This window comes from Cervus canadensis, chromosome 2, assembly GCF_019320065.1.
Source record: "Cervus canadensis isolate Bull #8, Minnesota chromosome 2, ASM1932006v1, whole genome shotgun sequence".
NCBI lineage: Eukaryota > Metazoa > Chordata > Mammalia > Artiodactyla > Cervidae > Cervus > Cervus canadensis.
The window spans coordinates 98,365,314-98,379,346 of record NC_057387.1 but is presented as its reverse complement, the minus strand read 5'-3'; the positions used below and the strand labels follow the sequence as shown (position 1 = coordinate 98,379,346).

The 14,033-nt window shown below is 41.9% G+C and overlaps 3 protein-coding genes across 10 annotated transcripts in view; 2 read left to right on the top strand and 1 right to left on the bottom strand.

The window, feature by feature from the left end:
* ZMYND12 (zinc finger MYND-type containing 12) overlaps positions 1-4,924 on the bottom strand; it is a 30,889-nt gene extending 25,965 nt beyond the window's left edge. Inside the window, exon 1 of one of the 4 annotated variants that reach the window (XM_043461685.1) lies at positions 4,673-4,924. In XM_043461685.1, coding sequence (XP_043317620.1) covers positions 4,673-4,782 — 110 coding nt within the window. In that variant the 5' untranslated portion in view covers positions 4,783-4,924. The remainder of the gene's footprint in view (positions 1-4,672) is intronic. The other 3 variants (XM_043461688.1, XM_043461686.1, XM_043461689.1) reach the window with 3 other exon arrangements.
* Positions 4,925-5,326: 402 nt separating this feature from the next.
* Positions 5,327-8,539, top strand: PPCS (phosphopantothenoylcysteine synthetase). The gene is given in 4 exon segments (XM_043461691.1): positions 5,327-5,880; positions 6,049-6,152; positions 7,865-8,018; positions 8,021-8,539. Coding segments are annotated over 4 exon segments (933 nt in total). The 5' UTR covers positions 5,327-5,372; the 3' UTR covers positions 8,188-8,539.
* A 2,707-nt stretch (positions 8,540-11,246) lies between these two features.
* Positions 11,247-14,033, top strand: part of CCDC30 (coiled-coil domain containing 30) — a 116,639-nt gene continuing 113,852 nt past the window's right edge. For 3 of the 5 annotated variants that reach the window (XM_043461680.1, XM_043461683.1, XM_043461684.1), the window contains exon 1: positions 11,265-11,823. The gene's annotated coding sequence lies outside the window, so the exon portion shown is untranslated. Of the gene's footprint in view, positions 12,144-14,033 lie in introns of all 5 variants that reach the window. The other 2 variants (XM_043461681.1, XM_043461682.1) reach the window with 2 other exon arrangements.

Sequence of the window (14,033 nt, the reverse complement as noted above, 5' to 3'; positions counted from 1 at the left end):
TCATTTCATTTCAAAGCATTTTTTAATTTCTCATGTGGTTTCTTGACCCATTGGTTGAGTGTATTATTTCTACATATTCATCTATTTCCCAAATTTCCTTCTGTTATTGACTAATTTCATTCCATTGTGGTTGAAAAACATATTTTGTATATTTTCAATCCTTATAAATTTACTGAGATTCTTGTATGATGTAATATTTGGTCTGCCCTGGAGAATGTTCCACATGCATTTGAGAAGAATATATATTCTGTATTCTGTAAATGTCTCTTAGGTCTAGTTGGTTTATATTGTTGTTCAAGTCACATTTCTTTGCTGATCTTTTGTTTAGTTGTTCTATTCATTATTAAAAGGGGAGATTTGCATTTCTATTGCCTATTATATACTTTTATTTAAAGATGAGAGAAAGTTGGCTGTTTAATTCCATTTACACATACTCCAAAATAGGTAACAATAACTGAGGGCAGGGATTAGCAAAGCTCTTCTTGGGGCCAGATAGTCAATTCTGGGCTTTGAGAGCCATGCGGTTTCTGTTGCAACTACTCAACTCGTTGTTGCATAAAAGCAGTCACAGACAGTAATTGCTGCGCTCAAATACTCTCCTGCCTTCCTTTCTTCTGGGACAAAGAAATGAATACAGTATTTGCTTTGTAAACTGTGATGGCTCTCATACAAATGACAAAAAGCATTTTAAAGGGTTTTTTGATAGAGAATTACTGTAAACAAATTAATAAAAGCACTTAACAGTCAGAATAAAGAAATAGGTGAGTTCCACAGGGTATTCATTAAATAGGGGCTTAGTGAGTAATTGTGTGAGCAATGGAAATATTAACTTACTTAACTGCCTGAACTTTTGTTTTGCTGAGCGCATTTGCATATCTTGCCTTTCTAAAGAAAGGCAGCATATTTTATATATTTATGAGCTCTCTGCTTATTCATCTGTATCATCCCTAACAGTTGTCACAGGGCCATGCATAAAGAAGGATTGGAAAAGTATGCATTCAAATCAGGGATCACAAGCAAATAGCTTGTGGGTTAGACATGTTTTGTTTGGCCATTACCAGGTTTTTTAAACTGAAGTAGAAGACTATTAGGCAGAGCCTGAATTCTCCAGTTCACCACAGATCCTACTATTGAATACCACCTGCCTGTTTTCTCTTCCTACACAGTGAAAGCATTTTTATTTGTGCCCCATTTGTTAAATGAAAGGAAAAATTATTGCAAATTACTCTTATCTCTATGCTACAACTTACTAACCTATACTACTAAAGTCTCTTTTACCTGTAATGGTTCAGTGTGCTTTATAAAATTGCCTTCTCTTAAAAACGTCCTATTTCCTGGGAACATTCTCACAGTCCAACACAGAATGATATGCACAAGATTACACAGAATGTAAAAAATAAATGAATTTATAGGAAAAGAACATAAGAAAATTCACCAAAATGTGAAGCTATTAATTATCTGGATTGTGAGGTTATGGATTATTTTTCATATTTATATTTTATATTATATTATATATTGCATTCAGTAATTTCAAGTTTTCTGCACTGAGCATGAATTACTGCTGCTACTGCTAAGTCACTTCAGTCGCGTCCGACTCTGTGCGACCCCATCCCTGGGATTCTCCAGACAAGACACTGGAGTAGGAATTACATTTGCAATCAAAAAATTATTTTGCAAAAAAATTAACTTTCACAAATTCAATTTGACTTCCCTTCCTGATCTTTAAATTTGGAGTGAGGAAAAACAATATCTATTGACTGCCAACTTGATCTCAGGCATGGTGCTAGATGCTTTACATTCAATCGTAAAAACCCTATAAGGGAGTACTAAAGGCCCTCATTTTTGAGATAGAGAACAACTATCACAGTTTTATTTTCTGGAAAAATCATGACATCTCTAGGACACAAGGATATAGATATCTGGAAAAAAGTTAGGGGGAGAGGAGAAGACCTTAAAAATAATTAAAGGGAGTGAAAGAAGAGAAAGGAAATAATGGAGGATAAGGGCATAGGAAATAATAATTTATTCATGGATTCATCAAATATTTAGTTTCAACCATTTCAAGATACTTTGCTGGAGACCATAGGGTATACACAGATGGGTCTGAAACAGATCAAAGAGAACATATGACAGTCTGTCTACATATTAAACATAATACTATTCTGCATTAATGGCACGGCATGCTGTATTAATGGAGCATAATAAAATTGAGCTAACAGGCTTGCCAACAACTAAAATGAGTCAGGGAAATAAGAGTCATCTGAAAGATTACAGAGTAACTGCAAAGTGAGTTGACAGGAAGGAGGAATTACTTCTGGGCTTGAGGGATGAAGAGGACAAAGGAGGAGGTAGATGCTTGTATCAGGCAAAGAAGTCTTATCTCTCTCCAGAATGCCAGTCCTGCACTTAGAAGTGTTTACTCAGGACTTCCCTGGAGGTCCAGTGGTTAAGACTCCATGCTTCCAGTGCAGGGTACAAGGGTTCAAACCCTGGTTGGGGAACTAAGATCCCATAAACCACACAGCAAAAAAAAAAAAAAAGACATTAAACAAGTGAGACAAAAATATAAAAGTACTGAAAAAGTGAAGGAAAAATGTGAGAGAGAAAATGAGATGGAATTTAGCTTGGGTTTAGCAGAAACACCTCTTTGAAGAAATAACATTTCTGAGACGAGAAAGATGAAAGGGAATTAGGAAGAGCTGTGACTGTACAGAAAAATTCCCAACAGAGGCAACAGGCTGGGCAAAGAAACTGAGGGAGGAAAGGAATTGGCAAATTAGAACTGAAAGAAAGCCTCTATAACTGCATCCAGGAAAAGAAGGGTGAGTATGGTGGGAAATGAAAGTAGAGAGGGAGCCAGGGCTTTGTAGCTTTTGCTACAAATTCTGAATTGTATTCTGTATGCAATAAAGAAACAACAGTGAAAACAGAGATGCCGCCCTTGCCCTCATGAAGCATACAGCTTAGTGAGGGATACAGACCACTCAACAAATGATTTCAATCTGTCATAAATGTGAAGATAGGGGACATAACGAGTGCTGTGAAGGCACTGAGGAGGGACACTGGATTCAGTCCAAAAGGTACATTCAGTCTCCACTGGGATCACTGCAATCGAGGAGTTATGAGCCTTTAGTGTCTACTCTCCAGCCTAACTTCACATTGATACCTGTCATCTTTCCTTAATACAAATGAGGGCATGAGAAAACCATCCATGGCCCCCCAGAGGATAAATTCCAAACTCCTTGATCTCATATCACTGTTTGGCCCTAACTTCTATCTTCTTGGTATAAACTCCTACTACTACCTATCACAATGATTTTCAAACTTTTTAAATGGGAATACATGTAACTCCATGGCTGATTCATGTCAATGTATGACAAAACCCACTGAAATGTTGTGAAGTAATTAGCCTCCAACTAATAAAAAAAAAAAAGAAATGAAAAAAAAATCAACCTATAGTAGGAAATACATTTCACTAGTACAAACACATATCCACATAAAACACTAAAACACAACTCTGAAGAAACAATTCAAGTAGGATTACTCTGATACTTGATAGGTTTTCCTTCCCCTTAAAATGCTGGTTGTGATTTATTCATGACCTGCCAATGGGGCCTGGACAGCAAGCTTACAGTCGTAACTGCTCTCTCCACCATTACCTTCTCAACCCACCTCGGACAAAGTCTGTTCTCTCATTGTTTACCAAAGCAGTCCTGGATGCAAGAAGTGCCTTGCCTTTCCTTCTCCATTTCTCATTCACCTAGCAACTTCCTTCTGATCTTTCAAGACTTTGCCCAAATATTACTTCTTCAGAGGAGCCTTTGCAGATACCACCCCAGTCATGCTTCCATCCTTAGAGGTCCCAGGGAATAGCACTCCCTGAGTGACAGCACTTGTCATATACGGTTGTGTTATAACTTACTTTTAAAAACAGGTTAGCCTGCTCTGAACTAGGTTTCTGAACGTCAGCAACCTCACTGTCTTATCTCAGGACCCAAATAGGGTCCGATCTGAAGCAAAGGTCAGGGGATGTTATGCTGAAGTAAATGAAAACTAATATCATACCCTTCCCATACCGTCGCGATCTTGGCTGTGCACCGACAAACTAGCTTTCTATCTGTTCTTCAAACACAGCAAGGTCTTCCCTCCCTCGGAGCCTCACTGCGCCACTGTTCCCCCAGCGTTTCTCGGGCGGGCTGTTCCTATTCAATCATATATCCATAGTCTACCCTCAGAGAGGCTGTCCGCCCAACCTCACATCACATTTTCTTTGTCTTTAAGGCATTTTGTTGCTGTTGACACATGGACTGTAGCTCGCCAGGCTCCTCTCTCCGTAGAATTTCCTAGGCAAGAATACCGGACTACTCTCTGGAATTATTTTGTTTGGTCTGTTGGTTTCTTTATCTAGCTTTCTCATGACAATATTACTTTTCTGGGAGACGTGGTCTCCCGAGTTTCTCCCCAGTAACTTCAGCACCTAGAACAGTGCAAGGCGCACAGCAGGCGCTCCACAAAACATCTGGTGACGAACGAGCGAGCGGAAGAGGAAGCAAACGCAGACACTGATGTCTTAGGGACCTGTCCTGAAGCCTCCTAGACTCTAGAACCTAGAGGGTTCCCTGGCTGAGGGGGAGACGATTGAGGCGCCCAGGGGCCACGTTTCAGGGCCTACCAGTAATAAGTGACTGTGCAGGCCCCGCACACCCGCTCGGCCGGGGCTTCGCACACCTCACAGCACAGCCGGCGCCCCTTGGGCACCGCCAGAGGGTAGATCACGTTCATGCCGCGGCAGACGGTGTTGTCAGTCTCTAGGACGGTTGCCTGGCGAGGACACACCGGACAGCGGTGTCACGTGACCGACACGGCGCAGCCTCATCCCCGGCCTTTCGAGGGGAAGGGCGTGTGGCTCGACTGACAACTCGGGAGTGCGTTTGTAGGGTTTTTTTTTTTTTTAAATGAAGGACAAAAAAAAACAAACAGAAAACCAAGTCACTCCTCCACCCTTCCCCCTCCCGCACCGCTCCAAATCCAAAGGTTAAACAGCCGGGCAATCAAATTTTTAGCCGGGGTCCGAGTCTAGCAGGGTCTGTACGGTGGCCGATAAGGATCAAACACGGCCGGACCGTCACTCAGGCTAGGAAACTAAACAAGGGGGTGTGCCTCTCAGCCGAGAAGTCAAGTGTCAGACTCGCAGGGTGCAGGGCGGAACCAGCTCGTATTTCCAGACAAGCGGAAACCCTGCGCTGACGTCCAGCGCACCGTAGCCAACCGCCCAGTGACTATTGCGGCTGCGCGCGGGCCAGGTAAGGGGACAGGGGGCGTGGCGCCGAAGGGCCTAGAGTTTGCGCAGACGCGGGGGCGCTCCGGGACTGATGGCGGCCGTGGACCTGGTTGCCGAGTTTCCCCAGCCCGCCGGTGCTGCGCGCTGGGCAGAGGTTATGGCTCGCTTCGCCGCCCGGTTGGGCGCACAGGGCCGACGGGTGGTGTTGGTCACTTCTGGCGGCACCAAGGTCCCTCTGGAAGCCCGGCCTGTGCGCTTCCTGGACAACTTCAGCAGTGGGCGGCGCGGTGCTGGCTCGGCCGAAGCCTTCTTGGCCGCGGGCTACGGGGTCTTGTTCCTGTACCGCGCGCGCTCTGCTTTCCCCTTTGCCCACCGCTTCCCGCCCCAGACCTGGCTGTCTGTTCTGCGGCCCTCCGGCCAAGCGCCTTCGGGCTTGCTGAGCCTGGAGGCCGAGGAAAAAGAACTCCCAGGCTTCGCCGCAGCTCTGCAGAGCTACCAGGAAGCTGAGGCTGCCGGCACCTTTCTGGCCATAGAGTTCACCACTTTGGCAGACTATTTGCATTTGCTGCAGGCTGCAGCCCAGGCTCTCAACCCACTAGGTGCGTGCCTTTAGGAGTTCATCGGATGCCAGGAGGCAGAGCCTTTACCCCTAGACACATAGCCCCTTACTATATACCTAGGGCTCTCACAATGGAGGAACCTGAGTTGAAAAGGAGCTGACTCCATACACTTCTCTGATTTATTACACTCTGTGCTTCTTTTTTCAGGTTCTTCTGCGATGTTTTACCTGGCTGCGGCCGTGTCAGATTTCTATGTTCCTGCCTCTGAAATGCCTGAACACAAGATCCAGTCATCTGGGGGCCCACTGCAGGTGATGGGCGCTTCTCTTCCAGAGATCTGATTTCCTATAACCAATCTTGGGTTAATTTCCTTTTGATCTGGAGATGGCCTTTCTGCATTCCGTATGTGCTAGGCACTAGGGATACAGAGATGAATAAGACACCGCCCTCCCTCAAGAACCTCACAATCTGTTGAGGTTGCTGGACACAGACATAATTACAGTACAGAGTGATAAATGCTCTAGTAGAGGTACGTACAAAGTGAAGTCAGAGCATGGGGTGAGTGAATCTTGGGGAAAGTCAAGGCTTTCTGGAGGAAATGGCTTGAACTGGGTTTTAAAAGATGAGCAGAAGGTGTACCAGACCAAGGGAAGATCATTCCGGATAGAGTACACAATTGGAGCTTAAAAGTGAGCATTGTGTTGTGAACTGACATTGTCTGGTAAAGCTGGAGAGTGGTGAGGGTGGAGGGCAGACTGAAGGGACAGCTTCCTTCATAGGAAATTTTGTGTTCCTTCTTAAGGAGCTTGAACTTAATCCTTTGGAGCCAAGGGAAACCTAAGAGAATGAGATAAAGTTTTTGTTTGTGAAGAACATTCTGGCATCATTGTGAAAGGTGAATTAGAGTGGTGGGGGCAGATTAGATGGTAGTTATTGTTGCAGTTTAAGGAGAAGGTATGGGGAGGGTAGTGGTGTGGTGAAGATGCTGAAATCATCTGGCTTCTTGGAACCTGAGGGAATTCTTAGTCTTTTATTGGGTGATACAAGTAGGATTTAAATAGGAGAAACTACCTGTGGAGCATTTGCTGATTCTGTGGGACAGTTCATTTTTTCATTTCTTCAACAAATGTTTATTGAGTACCTACTATATGCCAGGCACTATTGTAGGAGATAAGGCAGTGAAAAGAAACATACTGTGCCCTGGTTTTGCTTATTCTCTGCAGAAGGAAACAGTAAGTCAAATGCATACTATATTAGGTAGTGATAAATTCTAAGGAGAAAAGTAAAATGGGGAATGGGTATGTGATCCCTGTCACTTTTGCTAACTCTTTGAGGGAAAATTCTGATGATTAGCTTAGTGATTTCACACTTTTTAAATTCTGGGAACCTTACTTTATCCTGTAATTCTTAGTTCTGTCTTGTACTTGAAAGTACACAAAACAACTCAACATTCCCCTTAGAAGGGATTGAGAATGATATTGTGGTGTGGATGAATAAAAATAAAATCAGTTCTGTTTCCTCAGTGCTAAGATGTTACAAGTGACAGTTTTTTTAATGGAATCAAATAGCCAGTCCACCAGTGGAAGAAATATTTTAGACTGAGAGATTTAAAAACTCAACCTTGAGCTTCTGCCAGAGTAACATTTGTATAAACAGATTATTTGTATTTGTTTATTTGAGGGTTTGGTTTAAAAAATATAAAGGGAATGTTTGAGAAAATGTAATGCTATTTTTTCAGTTTTATTTATGGTAATGAGGGTTGCAAGGCAGGGCTAATTGATAAGATGTGGTTTGCCCCAGAATATGCATGAAGCTTTGAAATCAGGCATCCTTATGAATCCCACAAAGGCAGGACTTTTAAGTAAGCATTTAATACGCTTTAAACAGTTTGGTAGTGAGAAACCCTACTGAAATTGACATAGCCAAACATCTGAGTCCCTGCTTCCTTAATTTCCTTTGAGATTCACCTGGCTGGTAGGTAGTAACCTTGTTTGCTTATTAAGATTCTCTTTTTCCAATACAGATAACAATGAAGATGGTGCCAAAAATGCTTTCTCCTTTGGTTAAAGACTGGGCTCCCAAAGCATTTATAATTTCCTTTAAGTTGGAGACTGACCCCTCCATCATAATTGATCGTGCACGGAATGCTTTAGAAGTTTATCGACATCAAGTGGTGGTGGCAATATCCTTGATTCACGACGATCTTCTGTGGTTATTATAACCAAAGACTCAGAGACCAAGTTACTGTTATCAGAGGAAGAAGTAGAAAAAGGCATAGAGATAGAAGAGAAGATAGTGGATGATCTTCAGTCTCGACATACTGCTTTTATACATGACAAAAACTGAGGTAAAAAGCCTTTATTTATAGGATCAAAAATTGTTCAGTGGACCAGGGCTCTTATAGGTGGTGAGAAGTAGAATAAATCCTTTGCTTTCATAAAGACAGAAAATGAAGGGGAAAAGCAGTGAGTGGTGGGCAGACTAATGTGGCTCGGCATCTGTCTTTTAAAGGTCTTTCAGTACTCAAAAAATGAAAGCAAAGGCAAATCTGTTATGACCGAACCACCTGACACACTCACCTGAATGTTATCTTGATTTTGAGAATGACTCTAGCTGTTTCTCAGCTTAAAAAAAAAAAAGCTTATTGGGTATCATATTCCTCAAAATATACCTGTGGGGCCTGAATATCAGCCTTCTTCACACTATAAAAAGGATGATGGATGCCTGAATGGCCATGCTTATTTGGTTGATACCTCAGGTAGGTTGATACCTACCTACTATGTGGTAGGCCCTGAGGATTTTGAAGATTCAAAGGTGAATTGTTGTTCAGTCGCTAAGTCGTGTCCAGCTCTGTGACCCCATGGACTACAGCACGCCAGGCTCCCCTGTTCTTCACTATCTTCCAGAGTTAGCTCAACAAGATGAATAAACATGTCTAGTTTGGGAAATGGGTATGTAAAAATTAAGTACAATAAAGTATGTGCCCCAAAATCAATACAATGATGTTGTTTTTTTGGAAATTTAGTAAAAACGGGTGTAGGAGAGAAGGACACCTCCCCAAAGATAGATTAGCTGTAGATTGATGATTATCCCACTACATTTACTTCTTGCTTCTTGTTCTAGACTCACTTCGTATTTGAGTTAAGAATTTACCTTTCAAATATTTTATAACTGCTCTTGTGGGAAAGTTAAGCTGGAGGCCAGGCGGGACCCAGTTGGTGACCACTGACCTGAAGGAGATAAAGAGTATGGGTTTTGGAGGTGTCTTAGCCAGATTTCACCCTTCCAGCTGTGCCATCTATTCACTTTGTAAACTTAGATACCTGACTTAATCTGAAGTTTCCTTATCTATAAAATGGTGGTAATTTCTCTGCAAAGTAACACCATTTGTTGTGGGGATTAAATAAATAAAATGGTGCCGGTAAAGCATGAGTCTGGCATTTGACACATAATTTGCACAATAAATGGTTGCAATTGCTAGTTTTCTTACTTAGCAAGGCAGTGTTACTGCTGGTGCCCTGCTTGATTCCTGAATCCTTGAGAAGTTTTCAAAGCTCGCACTGTCCTGGGCTTTGGGTTGGGAGTGCAAAATAAGTAGACCAGAGAAGTACCCTCAATGATCCATAGGATGGTCCAGAATGCAGTGTGAAAGACTGTCATTAAGAACTAGGTATAAAAAAGTACTTGACATAAATGAGTTAAAATGCAATTCATGGAGTGTGTTGGGAAGAGTAGTCCAATGTATCTGTCTGATAATAGAAGTATAATAAACTTTGAGATGTGCCCATAAGTCCCAAGTTACACCTAAATATGTCATCAGATCAGGAAATGTGACTTCATTAAATTAGGAAACAGGAAAAGTAACTGCAGCAATCAGGACTTCTCTGGAAGCAGCAATCCCATTGAACAAAAATCTTAAATTAATTTCTGATCCAAATAGCAAAATCTACAAAGCAACATACTGTAGACAGTGGCTGCAGTACTAAAGGAGCATGAAGTAAAAGACTGACTTCTTCCGTCCTCTACATCTGTAGGTTCATATGGATGATGGCTGTCATTATCTTTGAATGTATAATGAGGATAAATGGAGCTAGAACTATAAGTGATTATAATGTTTGTTTTTATTAATATCATTACTCCCCTTGGGAACCATTTTCTACTTTGTTAATGCTTTAAAACAACCTCCGTTACCCTAAATGGAATTGTTTAGCGTGTTTTCCAGTTCAGTTTCATTTGCATTCAGAGCATGAAAAAATTCCAAGAGGTGGTTTTTTTAGTCAGCAAATGGAAATGTGTGAAGAAAGCAAGAAAACTAAGAATGAGGGAGTTCCCTGGTGGTTACACTTTGGTGCTTTCACTGCCATGGCCCAGGTTCAGTCCCAAGCCAGGGCACAGCCCAAAACAAAAAACTAAGAATAAAAAGGAACATAAGTCAATAAGAGCAAATAAGAAGGATCCTGAATCTAAATTGGAGGACTAAACAATGTATCCCTGAGGAGAAAATGACGCTTGAACTGTTAAAAGTGGGCTGGGGGAGATGGTGGTGAGCATTTTAGATCAGAGGGGAAAAAAACACTTGCAAGGGCTCTGGTGCCAGAGGGAGAGTTTAGGAAGTGTGAGGGATAAGATCTGTCCAGATAATGCATGTAGAACTGGCAAAGCTTTGGAAAGGAGCATGTGAGAAACTAGAATAAGGTTAAGAAATGTTAAGTGTATGTTCAGGATACCAGAAAAGCATGGGCCCCAAAACATGAGTAAAATCAAGTTTAGGTAAACTAGAATCTTGCATTAAGAGCATTTAAATGAAGAGCATATAAACCAGTCCTTTGTTAAATGTTGTGTCTTTTATATATTTTTATTTTGCCTTACATAGTTAGAGAATACGGTTCACGAAAACCGAATTTTCAGTGCTTAGGACTTCTAAAGGACTTTAGGAATAGTTGTAGTCAAGTTCGGTTTCGTCATTTTTACAATAACAAGTGGGTTCCAAAAGTTGTGATGTGTCTTAGGTGCCCCACCCAGGTAATGAATGACGAGTCCTGACCTAAAATTCAGAACCCCTGACCTAGCTCCCCCCGCCCCCTTTTAAGAATGAAGTTACTTCTAGAAAATTTAATCCAAATTTGTTAGACTGGGGCTCTAGATAAGGTTTGGAAGGAAGCTAAGAACTATTAATGCCCTGTGACAGAACTTGAAGTTGTAAATAGGCGCCACGACGTTACCATGGTTACTGCAGAGCCACTGGGAGGAGCCGTGCCTTCGTTACCGCGGGGCTAACCCAGAGGCCAATGGTCTGCGCCGTAGCAATGATCTCCGGCAGGAAGCGCAGCTCCTGAGCCAATGGTGCGCGTCGTTTCTATGGTTGCCGCCGGAAGGCCAGGCGTCTCCGCGGCGAGCGCGGTTGCTATGACGCCCGGGACTGAGCAGGCACCTGCCGCTCGCACCCTGGATGCCCTGAACCCTCACCGCGCTTTCCAAGAGACAATTTCCGGCTTGGTTCCTGAGGTTCCCGCCGCAGCCCCAAGGAAGAAAGCCGCTATTCTTCGCTCTTTTTCAGCATTCCAGGCCTTTCCCGGCAGGGCCCAAAACGACAGGAGAAGAGCCTCACCTGGCTTGGCTTTTCTAGCCGCGGGCTGGAGGGATTCGGCCTGAGAATAGATTGGTCGGTTTCCCGGGACCCACCCGTCGCAGGCCCTTAGAATTAGGCTGCTGCTTTTCTTTAAAGAGAGTTTAGAACACTCAATCTGCTTAAGTAGGCGTTCCTTTGCTCACTTTCTAGGCGAAGAGGCACCCCTACTCAAGAGACTGCGCGTGAAGGTAGGGGCCATGACAAAGTCCACCAAGCTACGGCATCCTCTGAGCGTCGGCCTGTGAACAAAGAACTGCTGTTTCCTCCCTTTTGCCGTTTGTTCGTCATGCAGAACTTTAATTCCTGATGAAGCTCTGGAGGCCCTTTGTATCCTCAACATCAGACGTCATCAAGTCAGTTACCTTCTGCCTTTCAAGCTACAACCTCATCCACTTCTCTCATTACCCTGAGCGTCATTTTTTTCATCCTGATCATTGTACGGCCATTCTCACCCCTTCTTGTCCACACTGCACATTCCTGAATGTTCATTCGTCTCCATCACCTCTGTTATCTCTACACCCCCTCCTTCTTTCCTGCTACAATGCTTTGGGTAACTAAGCATTTCACATTCTCCAGCCCTGGAATCTTTTGGAAGATTTTCTTTGTGTCTCTGTACTACGGCAAGCTTTCTGTCTTGAGTATACTCAAGACAAAAATGGAAAAGCATACATTGGTAAATACAAACAGTAAATTTCTACAAGTCTAGTGTGTTTTGAAAATGGAGGAGAAAAAAATCCAAATGTATTTTTGGACTTATCTCAGTTTTATTTAAAGAAAGAAGATGTTTCTCCTTAAGTGTATACTGTTTTAGGCATTCATTTTAGTGACGCGTTCACGTATGTGAAAAGATCATTCAGAATGATCATCCTACAACTTCAAGTCCGTATGAACTCAACACCATGACAGGATAGAATTTTCAGGAAAGGAGATGCTTGAAACAATTCTTGTGCCTGCTCTTCATGATAGTTCTTAATCAGAAAACATTCCTTGTGATATAAGATGAGAAACAAAAACAGGAGGAATGATTGAAAATAAATATTTTTGGCAAGGGGGCAGGCTTATAAGTCCTCAAAAGATTGGAAAAGCGGCTGTAAAAGTAGAATATGATTTCTTTAGATCCAGTGCAATTGTAATTGAGCTTGGAAAACTTTAATTTCTCTTAAAGTATGGGTTTCTTCTTGAGTTTTACTACTTTATATATATAAAGTTATTTTGAAGATATGCAAAGTGTACATTTTAAATGGGTATTTGTGGGGATAGAATGCTTTAGATATTTTTATTTCTCAGACTAATTTCATCAGTTATTTGTGATAGTCATGCTCAAAGCCAAGTCAAGTGTCCACACAGAAATTCAGCTTTCTCTTCTATAATAGATTGGAGAAGAAAAATGAGTTCTGTGGCTTTTTAAAACTTTTCATATTAAATGAGAGCTGAATAAATTTTAACTCTTGGTAATAAGTGCTGTTAGATGCTATATGTTAAGGGGTTTTCTTTTCCCTTTCCAGTATATATTTATTAAACAAACATCATTATGGCAATATTAACATAAAATTCAAAAAGCTTTCCTCATACCCCTAGCCTAGTGCTACTAAACCTTGGATGGGGCAGCGGAGGGGAGGATTTTGCTCCCTAAGAAACATATGGGAATGGATGGAGACATTTTTAGTTGTCACAACTGGTGATATATAACTGGCATCTAGTTAGTAGAAGCCAGAGATTCTGCTCTCCATTCTTCTGTCCACAGAACAAGAAAGAATTTCCCCACAAGAACGAGTTAGCCAGCCCTGAATGGCTGGCTGAGTCTGACAGCAGTGCTAAGGTTGACATATCAATAGTTCATTATTCTGTTCTCTGTCAATCCTTGCTCACGTGCATATGTTTTTTACATAGTTACAGTGGACATTTGCTTCTCTATTTCACTTAATTTTGTATTTTAAGTGTTTAAACATTGCTATGTTGTCCTCAACGTTTTAAAAGTATTTTTCTCCTTATTTTATTTGCAAATTGAAAAGAAAAAAACTGTGTAATGGATACTGTATTTAAAACATTTGTATGTTTTAATTTTATATTTGTGTAGGAGGGAGAAAGAAGGGCTAGGATGAATAACCTAAGTGGATTTCTCAGTTTTCATGGCCATACTCTTTATTGTGTTCCCTTATGTCACTCAAAGACCATGGGGTCACAGGCTCATCCTTTGTTCAGCGCCAGGAGATACGCTGTATAGCATGAGGTATGGTCCTGGACCCTGCCCTGTAGTTGGAAGGCACCTACTGCAGCACTAAGAGCAAGTCGAAATGACTGCACTCATTCTTTTGTCCTCTTCCCATTTAAAATTCTTTGCCTCTGTCTCAGTTTGCTCTTACCAGCTCATTCTTTACATCTAGAAGTTTTTAGAAGCTCCAAAAACACCACAGGATGTACTTCTTTCCAGACCATGACTTTTTAAGATACTTAATGACCATGTATTCAGTATCTCCTTTTAAAGAATAGTATGCTTATATACTTTGTTATGTGGGCAAGTTTAGGCACAGTTTAGATGTCAGAGCATTTAGAATTCAAAGAA